Consider the following 25,044-nt stretch of genomic DNA (forward strand, 5'->3'; position numbering starts at 1 on the left):
TTCATGGGCGCTTGCTCGCAACGCTTGGCCCAACAATCTGTTAACAACGGACCTTTACCGGGGGGGATCTTTGTGTGTTTGTGTGTGCGCGCGCGCAGGTTCGTTTGGACGTGACGGTGAGCGAGGGTAAAGTCTCTGTGAACACGCATCCCGTGGGCAGCAATGTGGTGACTCGTGTGGATTGCCAGGCTGACGTGGGTATGCACGCGCACGCGCACACTCTGTGTGTGCTGAGACACCGCACTGAAGGTCGCAACGTCTCTCTTGCTGCTTATTTCCCTCGCACTTGCTCCACTTGAATTCCCTCTCCATCATCATCATCTCTTCTCCAAAGCTTCACGTTTTGGGTCTTTGGGGCTCTGCTCAGCAAATTGGTTTCACAAAACACATGCAGGCAAAGGTCCCCATGTAGCCTTCAACAGACGGTTGGGGCAAATGTATGTGCGTCTGCAAGTGGTGTTTTATGTATGTGTGTGTATTTTATCCTCTAAATATGTATGTCTCTGCTAGAGGATCTGTATGTTATAGTGTATTACATTATCCGTATGTGGGTGTCTTGTGCGAGAGGATCTTTGTGTTCTAGTTTATTACATCGTGTGTGTGTGTCTGTGATAGAGGATCTGCATGTTATAGTGTATTATATCATCTTTGTGTGTGTCTGCGACAAATTTCCAAATGATGGGCCACTTTGTTGAGCTATCATTTGTGGCCAGGTCGCTGTTGAAAAACAAGTTAATACCTCAGTAGGCTTTGTCTGGTAGGATGGGGTGAATTTCGATTTAAAGCTTTCGTGACTGCAGGGATTCATTTTCTTGGTTCTTTCGGTGAAGTCACGTAGAAGGGAAACAATAAATTCTCACGACGTTTCGACTGCAACACAAGCAATCATCATCAGGTGTGATTGCTTGTGTTGCAGTCGAAACGTCGTGAGAATTTGATTGTTTTATATTTTTATTATTTTAGTGTTTCCCTTCTACGTGACTTTACCGAAAGAACCAAGAATAGGATGGGGATGGATTAGTTTTATTTGTACGCGTTTGTTTTATTTACCTTTCTTGTACTTTGCACTCCTATCGTGTTTTTGTCCTGTTTGTTGTGACGTTCTTACTCCGTGCCCCGACTGGACATCTGTGAAAAATAACTTTATAGCTTATCGGATTCCTCCAGTATAAATACATCTTCTGATTCTGATTTATGTTATAGCTTATTATATCGTTCGTCTGTGTGTGTGTGTCTGTGTACTAGCGGAGCTGGCCACTGACGGAGTGTCGGTGCTGCAGCAGTGGTCGTCCCCCGTGAGTCTCCGTGTGCTCGTGCTCGAGTCTCCCATCTCGGGGCAGCCAGGCCGGCCGGGCATCGTGGCCCAGCTGCAGGTGACGGACATCGACTCAACGCAGGTGAGACCGTGCGTGCGTGTTTGTGTGCGTGTGTGGTAGAATAGCGGCTAGCGCGCTGCGCTACGAACCCAGCGACCCGGGTTGGATTCTCGCCCATGGCCACCAACATCACTGAGGTATATCTAAACCCGGTCCTGGTCTTCTCCTAGGTCGACTTAGCTTAAAATTAGTACCTGGTCCGGTGTGTAAACATTGCCACTGGGGAGACAAAAGCGGCCGGGCGTGGTGCTGGCCACCCGCTCCCTCGTGTGCCTTGCCGGCCTTCATAGGTGCTCGCTCATAGGACTTGTCTAGCAGTTTGTGAAGGCTACACGGGGGACCTTTGTCTTTGTATGCTCGCTCACTTTCACACTCGCACACATTCACTCACTGGCACCCCGACCCTGTTGCTCGCCTGATGGCGTCGGTCGGAACGCTGTGAGGACACCGCATCTCCTGCACGCGTCTCGACTCGCTCATTGCGGGTGACATCACCACTTTGTGTCACAGAATGACCCCCAGAACGTGACGTTACAGAACTACTTTTGAGTTTCTTACATTGACCGCTTTATCCACACGGGGTTGCCTTTCTATTGATTTCCAACGAAGGTTCGGAGTGTGAATTTCACGAGCTCTGTGTCTATCTGCGTCTTATTTGTCGGTCTAAAATAGGGGGGCACTTTCCCTGGCAAAAAAACACGAATTTTTTTCAAAGGGTTGCCCACAAACTTTGAAAACAGAAAACAGCGCTAAAAGGGCACAGACACCTACGGCACACTGCCTAACACACCGGGGAAAGGTGCGTGTGAGTATGTGGTGTGTGTGTGTGCATGCGTGGTGTGTTTACAAACCATGCCACCTGGGTCTGTCCCGTGACTTCCTGTTAACGAGCCTTCGACAATTCACGTGGCCTCAAAGTGCACCTGGCCTGGCACAAGCGCAGTGGTGACGTCACCGCCACTTAGTGGCAAATGGTGGCTGTTGTCGCGTGTGCAGTGGTTAGCGCACTGTGTTACTAACCTGGCGATCCGAGTTCGATTCCCACTTACGGCCATCACCAGTGACGAATATCTGAACCGTAAATTAACAACTCGTGGAATTTCCCTTAAGCCTAAATTAATAGTCTTAGACCAGTGGCATATTGTTATTCTTGGAAATGTTTATTACAAGTCACGTGCTTAAACCAAACAAATATGTGCTCCGGTTAATGCGAAATCCACGTGATCACCCTACAGTCCAGGAGTTGCCATATCTTTACAACAGTCGGCGGAGTTTCATTGACGTTGATTGATGTTGATTGATGTGGCTCTGCTGTCCACATAGTGGGCCGAGTCTTCTGCGTGGGAGCAGCAAAGTTGTTATCATAGAGCACGCTCATTGAGCGGTCGATCGTGAGTATTTGTTTTAAATCGAAAGGTTAACAATCGAAATCGTCAGTTGTCCTTTAAAAACACACACAAATTTACACCCTATGTTTGGCAAAGAGATCCGCGTATTTTTTTCGCGCGAGGAAACTGAAGTGCCCGGAGAAACCCGCCACACGTCGTGCTACATTCCATCTCGCCATCATCCGGCTGGCTGCGTTTATTTTTTATTTTTACGCTTTTAGATGTTTTATCCACCAGACTCGGTATGCATACAGATTTCCACGTCCCCTCTCGAGAGATGTCGCCTTCATTTATTAACGCGCCCGAGTTGGCGAACGGCAATGGGAATGAGTCAAGCGCCCCCCCACGAATTAAATTGCTTCCCCCATGAGCCATATGAAGGCTGGGAATTTAATACATTTGATCTTTTCCCTCTTTCCATTCTCGCGTGAAAAAAATAAATGCACGTCCCCCCCCCCCGACCGCGAAGCTGCCGTGATACAATAGCGAGCAGCGTGCTGAACTTGCGATCCGGTGTTCACCGATTCGATTCGATCTTCCGCCGAGGCAGTTTAAACAACGGGGGGTGAGTTTCTTAAATCTCTCCCCGCCACTGTTCGCCCAGCCGTGCGCAGTCGCCCTGCGTTTTACGCGGGTTTACGTGACGCGATTTGTTGAAATGGCGCGTTAGGTTATTTTACGCTTGTTTTTTTTGTTATGCGCGCGCTGTCATCGAAGCGACGGGCTCCAGCGTCGTGGGGCTGCGGTGTTACAGAATGCACTGCGAGCTCATCGTTAGTCGGGGCAGCAAGTTGAGTGGTGACGCTGCCTCAGGTGCAGCAGCAGTACGACAACCACCACAAGGCGCCGACAGCAGCACCAGTCCGCATCTCCTTCTCGCGCGCCATTCGCAAGATCTTGTCTTGTGCACGCATCTTGCTTGACGTGTTTAAAAAGCTTCTCGTTTTCCCAAATTGTTTTTTTAAATAGGCTGTTACTTTATTTAATATATGTATGGTAGTATTGTAAATATAATATGTTACCGTAATCAGTGAAATACGTAGGCGTAAGAGTAAGGTTCGATAGCTCTCCCTAACCCCAAGCATTTCCTTTATTTATTATGGGGAAAATTACATTTTATTTCACGCGATTTTGAGTTACGCGCCGTTTTTCAAGAAGACCTCCCGCGTAAAACGAGAGGTGGTCGTATAACTGGGTACCCCGCGGAGAGTTGATCGGCAGCTCACGGGTGGTGGGGTCAAGCGTGGGTGCATCTGGCCAGCATTGGAAGAATAGACATTTATATTCTTTGGGTCTTTCGGAAGTAGAGATTTTATTATGAGAGGCTATCTGGAACTTACGTGGTCAGCGGTGACCACAGCGAGCGACTGCAGGGATCCACCTTCGCCTACTCTCCTCCCGTTTTATATTCGCACCTCTGGGTGTGCGGCAGCGGCTGCTGCCGAGATTGTGATTCGATTGCGTTCACGTGCAGCAGGCGGTTTGTGCGGTGAATAGCCCAACCAACAATAGATATCCGTGGTAATTTATATGGATGCCTTAATCCCCCCCCCTCTCTGGTCTTTATTTGGCACGTTTTGTTCATCATCATCGTCGTTTAGTTGTCATTGTTGTCATCATCATTGTCGTCGTAGTTGTCATTGTTGTTATCGCTGTTGTTGGTGCGGGACCCAGGTGAGTTGGTTCCGGGCGCTGAGTTCGCTCTTGCACGTTCCCTGCCCCAGGCACGCTCTAGTTGGCACACACAAGACAAAGATAAAGATCCCCCGTATAGCCTTCACAGACTGTAGGGGCAAGTGCTGTTAGCGAGCACCTATGAAGGCCAGAACGGTACACGAGGGGGTGGGTGGCCAGCACCACGCCCGACCGCCTTTGTCTCCCTAGCGGCGATGTTTACACACCGCACCAGGTACTCATTTGAGGCTGAGTCGACCTAGGGGAGGCCCAGGACCGGTTCAGATAATCGTCACTGGTGTTTGCCGTGAGCGGGAATCGAACCCGGGTCGCCAGGTTCGTAGTGCAGCGCGCTAACCACTACACTACCGCTCCCCGTGTTGGCACACACACACGCGCACACACACACACACGCATGTACGTACGTACGGCCGCCTAAACAGGCACGGAACAATCTCGCGGATACGCTGAAAATGTGCTGCCAGTCTCGACTTACCTTACACCCTTTCATGAATACTCGTGCAACATTTACAACCGATGCAGCTGGAGAAACATTCCGTCTGAAGCGGCAGCGTGCACCACTTATCTGTGTGTTTGGCTGCGTGTGATTATGCGTGTCGCCCTGGCTGGCTGTCTCGTAAACGTTTGGCATTCTATGAACGTGCACTGCATGAGCCGTGTGTATTATGAACGTGTGAGTGTGTGTACAACGTGCACTGCTTGAGTCGTGTGTATTATGAACGTGTGTGTGTGTACAACGTGCACTGCATGAGTCGTGTGTATTATGAACGTGTGTGTGTGTACAACGTGCACTGCTTGAGTCGTGTGTATTATGAACGTGTGAGTGTGTGTACAACGTGCACTGCATGAGTCGTGTGTATTATGAACGTGTGTGTGTGTACAACGTGCACTGCTTGAGTCGTGTGTATTATGAACGTGTGTGTGTGTACAACGTGCACTGCATGAGTCGTGTGTATTATGAACGTGTGAGTGTGTGTACAACGTGCACTGCTTGAGTCGTGTGTATTATGAACGTGTGAGTGTGTGTACAACGTGCACTGCATGAGTCGTGTGTATTATGAACGTGTGTGTGTGTACAACGTGCACTGCTTGAGTCGTGTGTATTATGAACGTGTGAGTGTGTGTACAACGTGCACTGCATGAGTCGTGTGTATTATGAACGTGTGTGTGTGTACAACGTGCACTGCTTGAGTCGTGTGTATTATGAACGTGTGTGTGTGTACAACGTGCACTGCTTGAGCCGTGTGTATTATGAACGTGTGAGTGTGTGTACAACGTGCACTGCTTGAGTCGTGTGTATTATGAATGTGTGTGTGTGTACAACGTGCACTGCTTGAGTCGTGTGTATTATGAACGTGTGAGTGTGTACAACGTGCACTGCTTGAGTCGTGTGTATTATGAACGTGTGTGTGTGTGTGTACAACGTGCACTGCATGAGTCGTGTGTATTATGAACGTGTGAGTGTGTGTACAACGTGCACTGCTTGAGTCGTGTGTATTATGAACGTGTGTGTGTGTGTGTACAACGTGCACTGCATGAGTCGTGTGTATTATGAACGTGTGAGTGTGTGTACAACGTGCACTGCTTGAGTCGTGTGTATTATGAACGTGTGAGTGTGTGTACAACGTGCACTGCTTGAGTCGTGTGTATTATGAACGTGTGTGTGTGTGTACAACGTGCACTGCATGAGTCGTGTGTATTATGAACGTGTGAGTGTGTGTACAACGCGCACTGCTTGAGTCGTGTGTATTATGAACGTGTGAGTGTGTACAACGTGCACTGCTTGAGTTGTGTGTATTATGAATGTGTGTGTGTGTGTGTACAACGTGCACTGCTTGAGTCGTGTGTATTATGAACGTGTGTGTGTACAACGTGCACTGCTTGAGTCGTGTGTATTATGAACGTGTGTGTGTGTACAACGTGCACTGCTTGAGTCGTGTGTATTATGAACGTGTGTGTGTACAACGTGCACTGCTTGAGTCGTGTGTATTATGAACGTGTGAGTGTGTGTATACAACGTGTCACTGCGGTTTTTTTTGCGACGCGTGTCACTTGACACCCTTGTCAGTAACGAGATGATCCATCTCAAAGGATTATTATTATCCAAGTGAAATATTTGATGACAGAAAGCCACTTGGCCCTTGATCAGCATTTTATTCTAGTTTATTTCTAAAGAGTCTTGAGATGCAATTGCATTTAGATGCTGTGCACACACAAAGACACAAATCCCTCGTTCAGCCTGAACACACTGTTGGGTCAAGTGCTGTTAGCGAGCACCGATGAAGGCCGGCACGGCGCACCAGGGGGTGGGTGGCCAGCACCACGCCCAGCTTCCTTTGTCTCCCGAGTCGTGGTGTTTACACGCTGCACCAGGTACTCATTTGAGGATGAGTCGACCTAGGGGAAGCCCAGGACCGGTTCAAATAATCGTCACTTGTGTTGGCCGTGAGCGGGAATCGAACTTGGGTCGCCGGGTTCGTAGCGCAGTGTGCTAACTGCTACACGACTGCTCTCCTACGTGTGTGTATACACGTATACACTGACATTGCTGTTGTTAGTAAGCTGTGCCCGCACCTGAGCGATCAGTTGCGCAATCATTAGCCCTCAATCACTGCTCGACCAGGGCTCTAAGTGTCCTGGGACATGCAGTGTCTTTGTGCTGTTCGCCTTTTGGCGTTCTCTGGTCTGACACTGGTGCTGAGACTTGACCATCAAGAAGGCTGCTGCTGTCTCTCGTGTAGACCAATCAGTTTCAAAGACAACGCATAACATGATTATTATTGTCAGAGCATGTTTGTTTGCGTGTTTTGCCACACGTATGTGTGGTTAATGCAGACTTCATGCCTTGCAAAATGTATCTATTGGGTGTGTGAACATTTTAACACCTGTGTTATTGCCCGAAAGGGTAAAACCCATTTTTATTTTTTCATCTTTTTTGATACCGACAAAAAGGTCCCACAAATACAACTTATTCACAGCCTGCCACTGCTCTGTCACACGTCTGAGCGAGTAATCGCGAAACGAGGAAATTAAACCGACCGATCAGCCTCCTTCACGAGTGCAACACGACGTGGGGGACGAATGAAATCCGTCGCTACAGATCGCCAAGCAGACTCGGTACTCAAACACGGAGTCCGGTTCCGTTGCACGACTGCGGCCAACCGGTTGCAGAGAGAGATGTCCCTACACTTGCAACTCGGGTTGCATGCAACCAAGTTGGTCAGAGGGTGGTAGACTCGACTCGATGGATGGGATCGTGATGCGAGGGTTTCTAAGTTGAGGTTCCTGCCAAAGATGGGTGTCTCCCTCCCTCCCCGCCGCGTCGCCCAGGTGACCCAGGCGTTGGTGCCGATGCTGGAGGTGACGTTTGGAATGTCGCAGAACGAAGTGCGGCGCGCAACGTGGAGCGTGCCCATGGAGGAGAGTATGCTGTACAGCATGCCACGTGACGCGGACACCTACGGCACACTGCCCAACACGCCGGGGAAAGGTGCGTGCGAGTATGCGGTGTGCGAGCATGTGTGGTGTGCGTGCATGTGTGGTGTGCGTGCATGTGTGGTGTGCGTGCAAACCCACAGTGCCTGGGTCTGTCCCGTGACCTGTCGGCGAGCCTTGGACACTTCACGTGGCCTCAAAGTATGTATGTAGAACTTATTTCGCATTGTACGTAGAGAAACGTGCTAATCAGAGGTGCGGGGGAAGGACAACAAACTGAAGTGCACCTGAGTTTAACACGTCGGCTTTCACGACCAATCTTATCCATAATAGAGGTTTTTGGGTTAAAAGTACAGCACCTGGCCTGGCACAAGCGCCATGGTGTCTTGAGGCCGGGTGTCAGAATCGGTGTCTTGAGACTGGGTGATAAGATCAGTGTCTTGAGATGGAGTTTCAGGATCAGTGTCTTTAAAGTCTGCTCCAGACCGCCGGTCTCTCTGTATTTAAACGTACAACGTAATATTTTCACATCACCATAAATAGTCAACGGTTTAAAGTGGTGACATTTCTAATTTGATGCAGTATCGCTGTTACCGGACCGCTGAAAGAAAATGTTGACTCCAGTACGAATCTCACAAGGTTGATGCAAAATCCCGGATTAACTGTAACGACAGCAGCAAACGAAGGCAGGTGATGTGAATTAAGATTTATGAGATGATTTGTGCACTACCTTAGCCATTTGCCACGGTAGGAAGAGTCACGGCTGATTAACAGAAACACACAATCTACTGCATTACATTATTTAAACATCAAGCACCTCACCATGTTTCCATGTTTTTATGCTACGGAGGATTTGCAAAAAAGGCATACACATCGTTTAATTCAATGGAGTGGTGACTGTACGGGTGTTTTAACAAAGATTTAATTGCCTGTAAGGGGTGTGTTGATTTAAATGACATGTCTGAGATCAAACGGTGAGTTTTCTGAGCATTAGGGTGGCATGTCAATAGAAGAGTGTGTGTGCTGCAAATTTATCTCAAACATTTCGAACACAATTAGTGTGAATGCATGCACACTGCAGGTTGCACTTTGAATGTTGAAACATGGACTCCTTGAGCCGAGTCTCAAGACACTGAGCCTCGAACCAGGTCTGGAGACACCGACCCTGAGACCTGGTCTCAAGACACCGACCCTGAGACCCGGTCTCAAGATGCTGATCCTGACACCCAGTCTCAAGTCACCGACCCTGAGACCCGGTCTCAACACACCGACCCTGACACCCGGTCTCAAGATGCTGATCCTGACACCCGGTCTCAAGTCACCGACCCTGAGACCCGGTCTCAACACACCGACCCTGACACCCGGTCTCAACACACCGACCCTGACACCCGGTCTCAACACACCGACCCTGACACCCGGTCTCAACACACCGACCCTGACACCCAGTCTGGAGACACCGACCCTGAGACCCGGTCTCAAGACACTGACCCTGAGACCCGGTCTCAACACACCGACCCTGAGACCCGGTCTCAAGATGCTGATCCTGAGACCAGTCTCAAGACACCGACCCTGACACCCAGTCTCAAGATGCTGATCCTGAGACCCGGTCTCAAGACACCGACCCTGAGACCCAGTCTCAAGACACCGACCCTGAGACCCGGTCTCAAGATGCTGATCCTGAGACCTGGTCTCAAGACACCGACCCTGAGACCCGATCTCAACACACCGACCCTGAGACCCGGTCTCAACACACCGACCCTGAGACCCGGTCTCAAGATGCTGATCCTGAGACCTGGTCTCAAGACACCGACCCTGAGACCCGATCTCAACACACCGACCCTGAGACCCGGTCTCAACACACCGACCCTGAGACCTGGTCTCAAGATACTGATCTTGAGACCCGGTCTCAACACACCGACCCTGAGACCCGGTCTCAACACACCGACCCTGAGACCCGGTCTCAAGATACTGATCCTGAGACCCGGTCTCAACACACCGACCCTGAGACCCGGTCTCAAGACACTGATCCTGAGACCCGGTCTCAAGATGCTGATCCTGAGACCCGGTCTCAAGACACTGATCCTGAGACCCGGTCTCAGGACACCGACCCTGACACCCGGTCTCAAGATGCTGATCCTGAGACCCGGTTTCAAGATGCTGATCCTGAGACCCGGTCTCAAGACACCGACCGTTACACCCAGTCTCAAGACACCGACCCTGACACACGGTCTCAAGACACCGACCCTGAGACCCGGTCTCAAGATGCTGATCCTGAGACCCGGTCTCAAGATACCGACCCGGACACCGTTCCTCTGTCTCTCATCCTTCCGTAATCAAGATTCTACTTTTGTTTGTTACGCACATGGTGCCGATTGCCGGACTTGGTACAGCTGATGGAGCGGTTTTCCGGCGATGGCCGGATTACATGTACGCATGTATGTACGTTGAACTTCTTTTGCACCGTACGTAGCCAAACCCCGTGCTAATCGGAGGTGCGTGCCGGTTTCGCCGGATCGGCCCCCGGGACCGCCGGATAAATATCGGAAGCCGGGCTAAATCGACGACGGTCTACTGTGGCTCCATCGGAATCCGTGACAATTCCGCAGAACTCGGCTGCGCGTGTGCTGGGCGGCGTCACGTTGTAACTCGGGGCCCACCCTGCGCTGAAACGTAACGGAGAACTCCCCCCCCCAACCCTCGCGTGCAGAGCTGCCCGCGGGACCCCTGCAGACGACCAGCCACTACCCGATGGGTCAAGCAGAGACCACTCTGGAGGAAGCGGCCGCTCCGGGGAAGCTCCCGGAGACGCCGCTGCGCGCCGAGCCTCCTTCCTCATACAAGGTGAGAGGGGCAGGGGGGTGCGGGGGGGTGGGGGGGGGGGCGGGCAGTGCACGCAGTCCATTCCGTAAAAAAAAAATATTGGGGTTAGATCATGAAAATATGTATGTGGTCGTTATAAACCCACCACCCTCCCGACACAGCCAGTTAGTAAGGTTTGTCACTTTAACAAAACATGCCAATTCGTTACGGGAAGTGTGTTGGAGAGTATCCCCACAAAGGTTTACTATTCGAGTACGACACACACCCCGGAGTGCTGAACTAGTAACGAATTGGCACGTTTTGTTTCCGTGACAAACCTTACTAATTGGCTGTGTCGGGTGATGGTGGGTGTAACAGCAATTTATATTTACGCGATCTAACCAAAAAAACTTCTTATTATGCATCATTATCGATGATATTGATAATATTGGTCGCGAACTGACGCAGTTCACTAGCAGTTTCGGGCGCCCGTCTTCAGTGCAGTTCGTACGTTCTCTCTCCCCCCCCCCCCCACCCCGATTCTACTCAGGCTTCCTGTGGGTTCTCTCCGGTTGCCTCTCCTAGCTATAAAAATCACGTACAATGAAACTGGTACTGGCCCAAGCCTTCCAAATGCTGAAAAATTGCCTGCAAATTGCTAAATTGGCATCACGCATGGCAGCAGCAGCTGCAGCATCAACCCCGGCTTCGTGAACTTGGAATTACCCTCCTGAAATAGTCTTGAGATTCGGTGAGGTTTTGATGTGCCAGCGATTTGAGTTGCTGTGCCAGGATGTGTGTGTGTGGTTGTATACATATAGCTGGACATGTATAGTTGTGTCTGTGTAGTGTTGTGGGGAGCAGTACTGTAGTGGTGAGTTCGATGATCGCTCACGACCAGATATTTGAAGCCGTCCTGGGCCTCCCTTATGTCAACTCGACCTTAAAATGACCACCTGCTACGGTGTGTACAAACATCAGCACGAGGTGAGACAAAGATGGCGAGGCGTGGTGTTGCAATGCTCTTCTTGCCTACATAGGTGCTCGTTAAAAGCACTTGCCCAAAAGTATGTTAAGGTTATACGTGGGGAGGGGGGCGGAGGGGATCTTTGTCTTTTTTAACGAGTTGAATGTGTCACTGTGTATGCGTGGTGCAGTGGTTATCGTGCTGCGCTACGGACCCAAAGACCTGGGGTCGATTCCCGCTCACGGCTAACACCAGTGACGATTATCTGAACCAGTCCGGTGCCTCCCCTAGGTTGACTCAGCATCTAATGAGTATCTGGTGCGGTGTGTAAACATCGCCACTGGGGAGAAAGGCTGCCGGGCGTGGTGCTGGCCACCCACCCCCTCGTGTGCTGTGCCGGCCTTCACAGGTGCTGTCCCAACAGTCTGTTAAGGCTCTAAGGGGGGGGGGGGAGGGGAATCTTTATCTTTTGCGTGTGTGTGCGTGTGTGTGTGTTTCAGCTAGGTGCTCGCTAACAGCACTTTCCCCTACAGTCTGTTAAGGCTATACGGGGGAACTTTATCTTTTTCTTTGTGTTCCAGCTGGTGTGTCAGCGGGCCGAGATGCTGCGCCAGGAGGTGTGCCGCCTGTGGAGGAGCCTGTGGCAGCAGGCCTTGCCGCTGGTGTGCGGCGCGGCGCTGCTCGTGGTGGTGGGGGCGCTGGGCGGCACCGTCATCGTGCTCGGCCTCCGCGTGCTGTGCCCGCACGCGCACGACAGCAAGTACGCACGCACGGCGGAGCGCACGCTCGTGTGCAAGCACACGTACATAGCGATGTACACATAGCGACGTGTACTACACGCGCATACGACACTCGGCCACTTGTACGACACACAGCAATGCGTGAAGCATGCTCCCACTTTGATCTTTGTAAAAGACAGTGAGGTGCGGATTGCGGTCGCGTTGCCAGCGAGCAGAGTGGAAAGTTGCTCGCCGCTTCCCATCGATAACCGGGTGTGGATCTTCGGCGGACATCCAGTCGGCGAGGCCTTCGCCGTCCGCCTGGCCTCCTGCATAGCCCCACCCCCACCTAGTACGGTGGCTGTTAAAGTCACCAACGTATCGGGCAGGGATTGGTGCACATTGGTGAGCGCTGGCTGTGGCCATTTGTAATTTGGGGCTTTGTACACGTTGGTGATGTGCAGCTCCCCTTGTCTTGATGCTGGTGGTGTAGGTGGCTTCTTTGTCAGTTGGCGGGAAGGCGTAGAACTCTGCGATTGAGTTATTCGCGTGTCTATGGCCAAGCCGTGCTTTGGGTGGTAGTGGCTCATCGTCAGGTTGTTATCCGTGGCTGTGATAGCGACTGGCACATACGGGACATCCAAGACGCGGGTTTCTTGTAGCGTCAGGACACCGATACTGCTGCTGCGTGGGTTTTCATCACGTCGGTCAGATACTCGCCCTGCACACGGGAGTGTCCCTCAATGTTCAGTGGACAAAGGGCCGTTGGCGTGGCCTAGTGTTGTTGTTGCTCTGGAGACCGATGGTCCATGTTGATGGTGGTGGTGTTGATGGTGGTGATGGTGGTAGTGGGTCTGTGTTGTTACTCTGGAGACCGGGAGATCGATGGTCCATGTTGATGGTGGTGGTGTTGATGGCGGTGTTGGTGGTAGTGGGTGTGTGTTGTTGCTTTGGAGACCGGGAGATCGATGGTCCATGTTTGGTCGCCGCATTGATGGCAGTTGTCGTGATTTCTCACTTTACAGAGTGGGACCGTGATACATCCGCACAGTGACATGTATAGATTAGCGCACACAAGCACGCACGCACACACATGCACAAAGGCACACACGCACACACGGAGTAACACAGAGGTGCGTACGTCTCCAGCGGGCCCCCCCCCACCCCCGCATCGTCACGCCTGTGTGTCTCCACGTGTCTCTGCGTGTCCCAGGTTCGACTCGAAGGCGTTTTACGTGGACAACCTCCAGATGGACTTCCAGCCGCTCATCGTCGACAAGAAAGGGACACCTTGCTAGGAAGATGGGGGGAGCGCACTTTAACCCCCGAGCTGATTTCAGTGAAACCTCCCCACCACCCCCACCACTCCCCACCACCCCCACCACTCCCCCCACCCCTTGTTACTTACGCGGCCATAAGCTGCCAGCTGTCCCTCCCCCCCCATCATTGCGCGCGAGTTCTCCATGCCCCTCCCGGTTGTCCGTCTCTTCTGTCTCGCTCGCACTCTCTCGGTTTTCCTTTGAGAGCCACGCTCCTCGTCGAGAGTGGAAGTAACGATGCTGGCTCGCTGTGTATCGGAACGGTTGTGCTGTGTAACAAGAGTGATAACGATGATGATATTGACGATAATGTTTCCTTTCCTTGCGTTCAACATTGAGTCCATAGACTATGAATCCATTAGGAATTCCTAGGGCTTGTGCTCTTGATGCCTGAGGCTCGTAGAGCCAGATTATTGCAGGTTTATGGTTCATTGTTCATTACTAGGATGTAGTCTTGGGCTAGTTTTTAGAATGGATTCTTAGGGCTCCATGCTAATACCTGAGGCTCGTAGAGACGCACTAAGGTACTGCTTGGATTGTTAGGCATCACTGATTATTCCTAAGGCTCACATGGCCAGCTTTAGGATCCATTGTTAACCACTGAAATTCACAGAGCCAGGCTTCAGGACCTTTAGGGTTCTTAGAATAAAGCATTCATACCTAATACTCACCGACATAGAATAATGCACTTTAAAAGATTCTTACGGACCATTGGTAACTGCTGATATTCACACTCACAAATGAGGACACAACGAAGGCACACGTAGGGGTGGGTTTTTTTGCACGCTTATTCCTGAGGCTCGATGGAGCCAGACGAAGGCATCCATCCCCCTGAGGGTTCAAATCGGAGGAGTTCCCCTCTGCGAAGTTTTTTTCTTTTCTTCAGCCAACGCCGGTGGCTGTCACTTGCCACACCGGGGGGCGCGCGACGCGGTCAGATTGTGCAGCCTGGGGCTTTCCATTTGGCGTTGCCGCGGCCGCCGAAATAACATTGATTGCCGTTGTGGCAGGCGTTCCACCACCCCGTGGAGCGGAATTCTCCCCGAAACGCACGCCCAATCTCGTTCACGTCTCTCTAAACTGGTCGTTGTCGGTGGGGACGGGTGGGGCCGCCTTGGGATTGCCAGGGGTTGTTGCCGTCGTCGCGAGGGCCGCGACAACGGCGGGGGGAGGGTGGCCAGGAGATGGCAGCACAGCAACGGGTGCGGTCCACAGAATGAGGTCTGGCCCACTGCCTCGATTCAGTGTTGCGAGATTGAATCCACCCTCACGGAGCCTTTGAAGGGTCACCTGCCTCGTGCGGGTTGCTGGGTTTCTCCGGCTGCTCCGGGGCTTTCCTCCCAAGTGAAGCCAGAAACGATTCATCGTGCAGCTGGCCAGACATACCAGATTCACAGGACCCTCGCCGCTAAATGATTCTCGAGGCGCTGTGAGATGTTTTTTCCTGGGTAAATAAACTGGCATTATCCTTATTATAAAAATCTGCTTACTGTGAATATCAAATTACCGGCCCCTGTGATTGTCATGAACCTGGTCAGACCGTCTTAACCCAACACGGCCGTCATCCCAGCAGCACGCAGCCACTCTCGCAGCCACTCCCGCAGCGCATCGCACGACGCAGACTCTGCACTGGCTCCCTCCTCACGGTGCACACCGCACGTTGAGGTCACCGTCGCATCGGGTGCCACGGTGGCTAGGAGATTTCGATTTAAAGCTTTCGTGACTGCAGGGATTCATCTTCTTGGTTCTTTCGGTAAAGTCACGTAGATGGGAAATAATACAATAATAAAAATAAAACATAATAAAAACGTCGTGAGAATTATTTTATTCTGTTTTCTTTTCATTATTTTATTATTTCCCTTCTACGTGACTTTACTGAAATAACCAAGAAGATGGCTAGGATATGTTAACGACCTCGCCTGGTATACAGCAGGTCGTGGGTTCCATCCCGACCCGTGATGCCTGCTGCTGTATATTTGGAGTTTGTGGTGTCTCTCTTCCCTGTGGGTCGCGTGGATTTTTTTCCGGGTCCTTCGGCTTTTCCCTCCGCATTTAGAATCAACGTGCGTTCAGAGTATTTGTTTGCGTTAAATTTCCACGCGATAAGCCACTTTGTTGAGCTATCATTTGTGATAGAGCTCAGTGCGGCCTTACCCGGTAAAACTAAAATAGTTTTGGTGCAGCGCACCAGAGTGCCGGTGCCGGTCTGTGTCTCGCAGCAACAAGGGGCCTGGGTTCGAATCCCGACCTCTCTGTGTGGCGTTTGTGTGTTCCCTCTCCCCCTGTTTTGCGTGGGTTTCCCCCGGGTCCTCCTGTTTCCTCCCATCGCCAAAATAATCAGACAAGGACATTGCTGCCGGCCAAGAGCAGTCACAGTCACAGGCCCAAACGTGACCTGCACATCGCTCAATTGAGATCGCGCTGCCACATTGCCCCCGACCTGCTGAGAAAGAGTTGAGGCTGGCTGAGGCTTTCATGAACTATTTACAAACTTAACTATTATTTTATTTTTGCAGTTAAGGCCCAAATAAGCTAAATACTCCAAACACACGACGTCGATTCTTAATGTGGAGGGAATAAACCAGAGGACCTGGAGAAAAATTCACGCCTCCACGGGGAGGGAGAGACACGCAAACTTCAAATATACAGCAGCAGGCGTCAGGGTCGGGATCGAACCCACTGCCTGTATACTTGGCGAGGTAGTTAACATCTCCTAGCCACCGTGCATGAGCAAACGTCGCAATATAATGATTTGAGCGCACAGCGGAGGTGAGCGTGCAGCGTGTGTGAATGTGCCGTCTAGAACAAACAAGACCCACAGGGCCTTGTTCTTGGGCCGAGTCCCCTTCGTGACTCGTGGCCGGGAGTCTCCCAGCAGATGTCCCCGTGACCAGGCGGATTGTGCCGCGTGCATCGGCGTGACCCTTCGTGGCCCCGCTGAGGCTGCGATCGCTGCGGTTGCAGAGGTGGGCAGTGATTTTGTTGTGATCTGGCCCTCCCCCCCCCCCCCCCGTTGGTCTCGTCCCCCGTGCAGTCGTTGCTATGGATCTTTCTTTCATGTTTGTTTCGATGGTACGTAAACGCGCGCACGTGAAATCCGATTGCTTTTTTGTGTTTGATGGAAAGGAACCACTCGTTGCGCATGCTTGCGCGCGCACACACGCACACGTATACATGCGCACAGTATAGCCTCAAACAGACTGCTGGGGCAAGTTCTGTTAGCGGGCACGGCACACGAGGTGGTGCTGATGTTTACACACCACACCAGGCTGAGTTGGACTTACGGGGAGGCCCAGGACCGATTCGAATGTTTGCCGCTGTTTTTTTATGTGGTCCTGAGCGGGCATCGAACGCGAGATTTGCCACGTTCGCAGGCGCGCCAGCCGCTGCGCAAACGCACACGCACGTTCACACGCACGCTTACACGTTCACACGCTTACACGTTCACACGCTTACACGTTCACACGCTTACACGTTCACACGCTTACACGTTCACACGTGCGCGCGTGAGAATTATTATAAATCACAGCCCTTGTGTCACTTCACTCCTGCTTGTAGGCGTCCTCCGACACCCCATTGGCAATCATGGGGGGGGGGGGGGTTTTGACCATACTTCACCACGCTGGTCCGTTCGAGTTTAGTTCAGAGCTTATATCCACACACACAAATGAGTACACACAGATTCCCCAATTAGCCTTTTGATGTGTTGGGGGCAAGTGCCGATTGCCACTTTGCATGCACAAGTGTGCCCACGGACAGTATACACACACACAACAAAGCCCCCCCGTATAGCCTTAACAGACTGTTGGGGCAAGTGCTGTTAGCGAGCAGCACCTATGACGACCGCCACGGCACACGAAGGGGTGGGTGAGCAAAACCACGCCCGGCCGCCTTTGTCTCCCCAGTGGCGATGTTTACACACCACACCAATGTACTGATTTGAGGCCGAATCGACCTAGGGGAGGCCCAGGAATGGTTCATGTATTCACCACTGTTATTGATATAAGCAGGAATTGAACTCTGGTCGCCGGCTTTGCAGCGCAGCGCGCTAACCACTACGCCACCGCCCCCCCCCACACGTGTGTAGATACACAACACACAAGCACGCACACACATGTAGATACACAACACACAAGCACGCACACTCTCCTTGGGAGCTAAGATAGGCACCGAGACCCTACTAGCCTTGTGTGTGTCTTGTTTTTATTTTGTTCACCAGAATCACAGCGGTTTGTTTTAATCACCGAAATGTAATTGTTCTATCATCCGTTCACCCAAATTGGGCTTCCAGATGAATTTTGTCCCAGTCGTGGCTGTTTAACAAACGCAAGCCTTGGACCAGTTTGTGATAGCCACACTGCTATCATCATCACCATCATCATCATCCACGATCTTATCTGCTGTTGGATGAGGAGCCTGCCCCCACACAAGCATTCGCCGTGCCGCAGTCTTCACGACGCAACGACCACCGTCGTTCTGCATCGCTGACGATGCGAGCGGATCGTATCGCTTCTCATCGAGGGTGGGGGGGGGGGGCACGTGGTGGTGGGGGGGGGGGCACGTGGTGGGGGGGGGGCACGTGGTGGTGGGGCTTGGGGCAGGGCACTGCTGCCACCTCTGGGCTGCCACTGTTGTTGTGTTCGTCTCGCAGAGTCCACCGCGGCCCAGGAGATGTTTTTGTTTAGGGGGGGGGGGGGGGTTAAAGGCCCCACGCGTCCGTGGTTTGTGTGGCCCGCGTTTGTCACCGGGCGGGTGACTGGGGTGGTCGGCCACGCTCCTGGAGGCGGGTTTCTCTCTTGGCTGTGTTGTACATGAGCCGGACGATGACATTACAACGTGTTACGGTTCGCGCGTAATTGTTCTCAACAACCTAAAACAACAACAATCTCGTTTACTTCTCTCGCCTAAGTGGTGTCTGTGAAAACAAACGGCTGCGGTTTGTTGGGAATTTAAAAAATAACAAATGTAAGTGTCACACCAAACTTCCAAAAGCCAGGGGGGGGGGGGGGGGGGTCCCCTCGTGACGCCACGGAGTTGCGAGGTTTGCGCGTCCACGCGTCGCCCGGATGAAGATTGTCGAGGTGTCGGTGGTGCAACGAGGAGTCGCGTGGTCGTGTTGTGGGACAGGCAGTGAGCGGGCCTTGCCCAGGCGGTGGTTGTCTCTCATCCATGGTCGTCGTTATTATCACCACCATCGTCATCATCGTCATGATCGTCACCACCGTCGTTATCATCCAAATTATTGATACAACACAAGTTCACAACAGGCCAAGCAGCCGATGCTTCCACTTAACACTGCAGGGTCGGAGGAGGCATCGACTCGTCGGGGTTGAGACATTCGGAGAGGGCCTTCAGAGATGATCAGCCAGGGCAGTTCCTCTCCGCTGTGACGATGCGTGGTCCCATTTCACTTGCCTCACCAACATCTCTCTGGACATCACGCTTCGCCGAATCGTCGCCTGTAACTTGTGTTGTACCGTTTTTCTGAGCGAGTAGGTTTATGGGGGGGGGGGGGGGTTATTTGTTTTATCTTGGCACCGAGAAGAAACGAAGCGGCCGCGATTGTGACGAGCACTTGAGTCGCGGCTCCCTGACGAGTCGTCACACGCGGCGGAGACGACGTCTCTCGCAGCAAATCGCTGCGCAGGTGGAGGTGGGGGGGGGTCTCTTGTCTCGCCCGCTCAACTGGTTGCAGAGGCGCGTCCCCCTCCGTTGGAGCGACTCGGTTGCATGCAACCGGTCGCTTGGGTGTGAACCAGGATTGGAGCGTCTCTAAGACACGATGAGCATGTTGTATAATTTGTTTAAGTGAACGATTCTTGAGCAGGCGATCGTGAAACGAATGAGCACGAGTCGGGCTCATTTGGCGTTTTGTTTTTCCGTTTCGTAATTTAAAATTTGCGTTGCGGGAGTCGGATGTTCCACGCGTTGAGGTTGTGTATTTGTTGTTGTTGGTTTATCAATAATGATTGCACTGGGGGGAGGGGGTGGGGGGGACCGGGGTCACGTGATGAGGAGTTAGGCCCCCTTGTGCAACTTCGACAGATGTTAACGATGATGATGGTGATGCCACTCACCGTCGGCTTGCGCGGGCAGTGTTCAGAACAGCTGTTATTTTGGGTTGTCAAAGCCGCCACCACCCGACGCGGCCACTTTATCAAGGGGTTTGTCACGCAAACAGACACGTGCCAATTCGTTACTCGTTCAGCACACCCGGTGTGTCGGAGAGTAAACCCACAACATTTACAACTTGAGTACGACGTTTCGGCACGATCGCCCGATGAAGGCTGGGTGTTGTAATTACCAGAGGAACGTCGTGCTATATTGCACATGTTGTGGGTTAACGCTCCCAAACACGTCGGTGAGTGCTGAACTGGCAACTAATTGGCAGGTTTCGTTTACGTGGCAAACCTTACTGATTGGCTGTGTCGGGTGGTGGTGGGTTAACGACACATTCATGTTTACGCGATAAAACCCAAAGTAACTGTTATTGTGAATATCTCTGGGAGGCTCAACCAGGACACACGGTGGCACTAGAAGCCCCTCCCACCGTCGGTCCCTCCCACACAGACCACGCCCACTCCCACACAGGCCCCGCCCACTCCCACACAGGCCCGCCCACACAGACCACGCCCACTCATTCACAGACCACGCCCACTCACTCAGACCCCCGCCCACTTTCATACAGACCCCGCCCACTCACAGACCCCGCCCACTCCCTCACAGACCCCGCCCACTCCGATACAGACCACGCCCACTCGCTCACAGACCACGCCCACTCCCACAACAGACCACTCCCACAACAGACCACGCCCACTCACAGACCCCTCCCACACAGACCCCGCCCACTCCCTCACAAACCCCGCCCACTCCGATACAGACCACGCCCACTCGCTCACAGACCACTCCCACAACAGACCACGCCCACTCACACACAGGTCCCGCCCACTCACACACAGGCCCCGCCCACTCCCTCACAGACCCCGCCCACCCTCACAGGCCCCGCCCACTCACACAGGCCCCGCCCACTCACACAGGCCCCGCCCCCCGATGGGGGTGTGGAGGCTGGTGGTGGCGCTGTGCTGCAACAGAAGCGGACTGCCGCGGAGTCGCCGATCGTGCAAAATGTTCAGCCAATCAAAAGCGTGTCGCACGACGGCATCCCAACTGAATTGGATGTCTACATCTACGATCGATTGGCAAAGGCATCGATGTGTCGACTTTAACCCACATCGCGATCGACTTTTGAGCACGGCTTGCCGGTTCGAACGGAGCGAGAACCCATACTCGTGGAACCTCGAGAATAATTTATGGGCAAGGTCCACGTCCCCGTCGAGAGACGTCATGCCCCCGTGGGGAGACCCCACTCCCCCGTGGGGAGACACCACTCCCCCCACTCCCCCCCCCTTTGCTTGGCCAACATCGCTGGCGGCTGTGTGCGTGGTGGTGGTGGTGGTGTCCCCCACGGCGCTGTTTTGCTCCCGAGCGCATCGCTGCCAACCCCTTGTTGTTGTGGGTGCCCTCCTACCTTGATGTAAGACCAGCTCAGACCGTAATGTCGGACACCCCGTGGCCCTCATACATCTCAACGTTCATCTCACAAAGTCCCGTCACAAGGGAGAGAAACACAAACAAATAGACACAAACTCGTGTTTTGCCCGCATTGAAACGGCTGTTACTCCGTATGGATCTGCAAACTCCCTGTACAAGAATACGGGGCCAACCGATTGGGTTTACAGCTCTGCTGCTATACACCACGACGATGCACCACGATAAACCTGTCAACTCCTTATCAGTGCCCCAACCTCAGTGCAGACCAATTCAGACCTTAGTGGTCACCCCGTGCCCCTTAGAAATCCCAACGTTCATCCTACAAAGTGATATCACAAGGGAGAAAAACAGACAGTTTTTGTTGATGCCCGTATTGAAACGTCTGTACGCCGTATGGACCTGAAAACTCAATTTCCCTGCACAAGAATACGGGCTAAGCCGTGTGGGTTGACAGGTGTTCTGATGAGACACGTGTCAAATCCGGTCCAGAGTGTTGTTTTGTTGAACCAGGTGTATACAGCATGTGCACAAAATATCACTGACGCCGAGTCGAGAGATGTGGAGCCCTGGCGAACTGGGTCTTGGCCGCGTCCCAACTTTGAGCCAAGTGGCTTCGAGGGAATTCTGAGGGTTCGAGTCCTGGCTCTGGGTGTCTCCTGCAGCCTTGACGGAGCCCCCCCCCCCCCCCGTGGGTTGTGGCAACCGTCCGAATGAATTGTCAGGCACGCGATGGACGACGCGGCAGGGAGTTTCCACAGTGGCCGTGTCGTCTTCACCGAGCCGTGGTTCACTTTTCCGACTTCTGTGAACCGGTCCCCCCTCGCCCTTCAAATGTATTGCTGGAACACGCAAACGCACAAACACGCAACAACAACAACAAAAAACAACCGAGGCGTCGATATTTACACAGCACCCGGTTCTTTAATCATCATTATCCCGAAACTGTGTTTGACACAAAGATGTTTTCCTTTGCGACGTATTAAAATGTATACCTGTGTTATTATCGATGTCCGTGCTGTCGGTGGTTGAGGTGTGTTGGGTGGAGAACAGATCTTGTAGACATTGTTTACAATTCCCTTGGCTACCGCTCCGTTTTCGAACGTCGCTTAGTTTAAATGGGGGGGGGGGGGGGGGGTCAGTTCTTATAAATAGTGGCTCCCTCCTGGAGATGTGAAGACGCGTGGTGAGCATTGGCGCGAGTGAGTTGGGGGGGAGCAATGGGGTAGTGGTTAGCGCTGCGCTGCGCTACGAACCCGGCGACCCGAGTTCGGGTCCCGCTCACGGCCAACACTGGTGACGATTATCTGAACCGGTCCTGGGCCTCCCCTAGGTCGACTCGGCCTCAAATGAGTACCTGGTGCGGTGTGTAAAACATCGCCGCTGGGGAGATAAAGGCGGTCGGGCGTTGTGCTGGCCACCCACACCTCGTGTGCCGTTCCGGCCTTCATAGGTGCTCGCTAACAGCACTTGCCCCAACATTCTGTTAACGCTACACGGGGGATCTTTGTGTGGGTTTGTGTGCGTGCACACGAGACAAATATGTATAATTTGTTCACAAAAACACGCGCGCACACAAGATTACACTTGTTGGCAATATGTATACACGGCGTGCACGCATTACGTGTATACATTTAACACGTGTAAAACACAGCTGCCCGGCGCGCCATCCATCCATCGCCATTCCGACCTCAAAACACTTCTCTTGATTGGCGTGACCAACAAACACCTGGCCACGGTCAACTCTGTACAAAGCACAGGCGGGTTACGTTTGAGTTTAACATCGTTACTCTCAGCCAAAGTGACAAACAAACAAACAAACACGAAACTCGGCGCGACAAATCTCGCGACCCGTCGAGGCTGACGACATCGCCTTCAGTTTGTTTTTGTTCAATTCAAAAAAGCCTCGTTCACGCCGAACAATCTGTCACTGTCACTGCTGCTGCTGCTGTCACGTGGGGCGGTGCCCCCAGCTCCTGCCGCAGCGCAGAGGGTTCGGTCGTGGTGATGATGACCCAGCACTGATTCACTCCACTCGCTCACCGGCAGTCAGTCGCCTCATTATCACTCCTCTAGCGCTACTACCACGGCTACTTTTCCCGTGAAACTCACTCGTTGAGGACTCGGTCGATATCATACGTTTTCTAATCTCATCTACGTTATGTTCAACTACCACACCGCAAGTTGCAACAACGCTCACACATTCATTCGCCCACTCGTTTAGTCACCCACTCATTCACTCACCCACCCACTCATTCACTCACCCACTCGTTTAGTCACCGACTCACTCGACCACACGTTCAGTCATGCACTCACCCACTCATTCACTCGTTGAGTCATCCACTCACCCACTTATTTACTCATCCACTCGTTCAGTCACCCACTCGCCACGCTGCAGATCACCTCGCTTCTCTTTCTGCCCCTTCCCTCACACTGCTTCACTTTGGGATTCCCTCTCTCCGTCATCATCATCATCTCTCTTCCCAAATTATGACATTGCTCAATGCAACTTTGTGCTGATTGCACCTTCACGGCAGCGCGCGCACAGACACGTGGGGAACATCCCGTTCACGCGAGCCCAGGGGCCCATGGGCACAGGCGACGGTGGTGGCGATACAAGATCCGACTGTGGACCCCCCGTCCATTCTCCCAAACTCACTTTTACTGAAATAGCTACGGATGGTTTTTAACCCCGTATACAATAATACGTTGGGCTATAACGATACATATATATTTAGTTTAGTTACCACCATGCATTGGTTTTAGTGGAAGACAGTCTCACATCGACAGTTTTAATATAAATAAAGATGTAAAGGTTACAGTACTCGCAATTAATGTATCGTGCGTCTTGATTTCATGCCGGCCCCATCGCTCCAGGATTCCCTCGAAGGGGGAGTATCACGCCACTGTAAGCCGCTCTAATTGATACGATGGCCAGATGTCTTCATCGGTGCTTGGGCCATGGTTGACCGCAGGCCATTTTAATTAATTAGCACAAAAATCTGAATATTTGTTTTATTTATGTATCTGCTTGATTCGAGACCCCCCCCCCCCCTTGTGCCCCTACTGGACGTCTTTGACAAAGAGCTTTATAGCTTATCGGATTCTTCCAGCATAAATATGATTCGATGCGTCGCATAACGCTGCCACCCCCGCCACCCGCACGGTTGCGCCATGCGGGCACCCTTCCTCCAACCGCGTGCGCCTCCTGCTCTCCGTCGGCTTCTCATTGATCCTGCCGGCCCTGCCACATTCAACAACACCGATGACCGCGGCGGGATGTGGTTCAACAACGTCAGGAAATCAACAAGCGGACATCACTTGCCAAAAGTGATTTTTATATTTTAATCCGGTTGCCGATCAACCTTATCGGGTGTTTTCTGGCAGGAGCAATTTTTCAAGTGAAATTAATAAGTTTACCTGGCCCGGTTTCCACTTCTCGGTGTGGGGGGGGGGGGGGTCTCATCAGTAGGGTTGTGTGTCTCAGCCTCGTGACGAGCCAACGCCGTCACTTTGGCTCGTGCCCCGGGCACCGCGGCCTCGCGTGCGGCAGCGTCGGTGGCGGTGCTCTGCCTGGCACTCGCGCGCCTCACAGCAGCGCGGCAATAGGTTCGAGTGTCCAGTTCATAGTTCAGACCGGTGGTCAATCACCTTTCACTGCAGCCGTACGCCCCTTTGGTTCTCAATCGTTAAAAAAGTAGAATGTTAATAGCTACGTAGGGTTTGATGAAACAAAGTAGTTTTGTCTTCTTGGTTCTTTCGGTAAAGTCACGTAGAATAGAAATAATAAAATAATAA

At 52.4% G+C, this 25,044-nt stretch overlaps 1 protein-coding gene across 1 annotated transcript in view; it reads left to right on the top strand.

Moving 5' to 3' along the window:
- The window catches only part of GINM1 (glycosylated integral membrane protein 1), a 34,240-nt gene extending 11,988 nt beyond the window's left edge, over positions 1–22,252 (top strand). Inside the window, exons 3-8 of the mRNA XM_061574913.1 lie at positions 99–198; positions 1,246–1,397; positions 7,790–7,949; positions 10,602–10,735; positions 12,242–12,420; positions 13,593–22,252. Of these exons, the coding sequence (XP_061430897.1) occupies positions 99–198; positions 1,246–1,397; positions 7,790–7,949; positions 10,602–10,735; positions 12,242–12,420; positions 13,593–13,677 (810 nt within the window). The 3' untranslated portion in view covers positions 13,678–22,252. The remainder of the gene's footprint in view (positions 1–98; positions 199–1,245; positions 1,398–7,789; positions 7,950–10,601; positions 10,736–12,241; positions 12,421–13,592) is intronic.
- The last annotated feature ends 2,792 nt before the right edge of the window (positions 22,253–25,044 follow it).

Source organism: Lethenteron reissneri, chromosome 56 (genome assembly GCF_015708825.2).
Source record: "Lethenteron reissneri isolate LAM-NWPU_2019-01 chromosome 56, ASM1570882v1, whole genome shotgun sequence".
NCBI classification, from domain to species: domain Eukaryota; kingdom Metazoa; phylum Chordata; class Hyperoartia; order Petromyzontiformes; family Petromyzontidae; genus Lethenteron; species Lethenteron reissneri.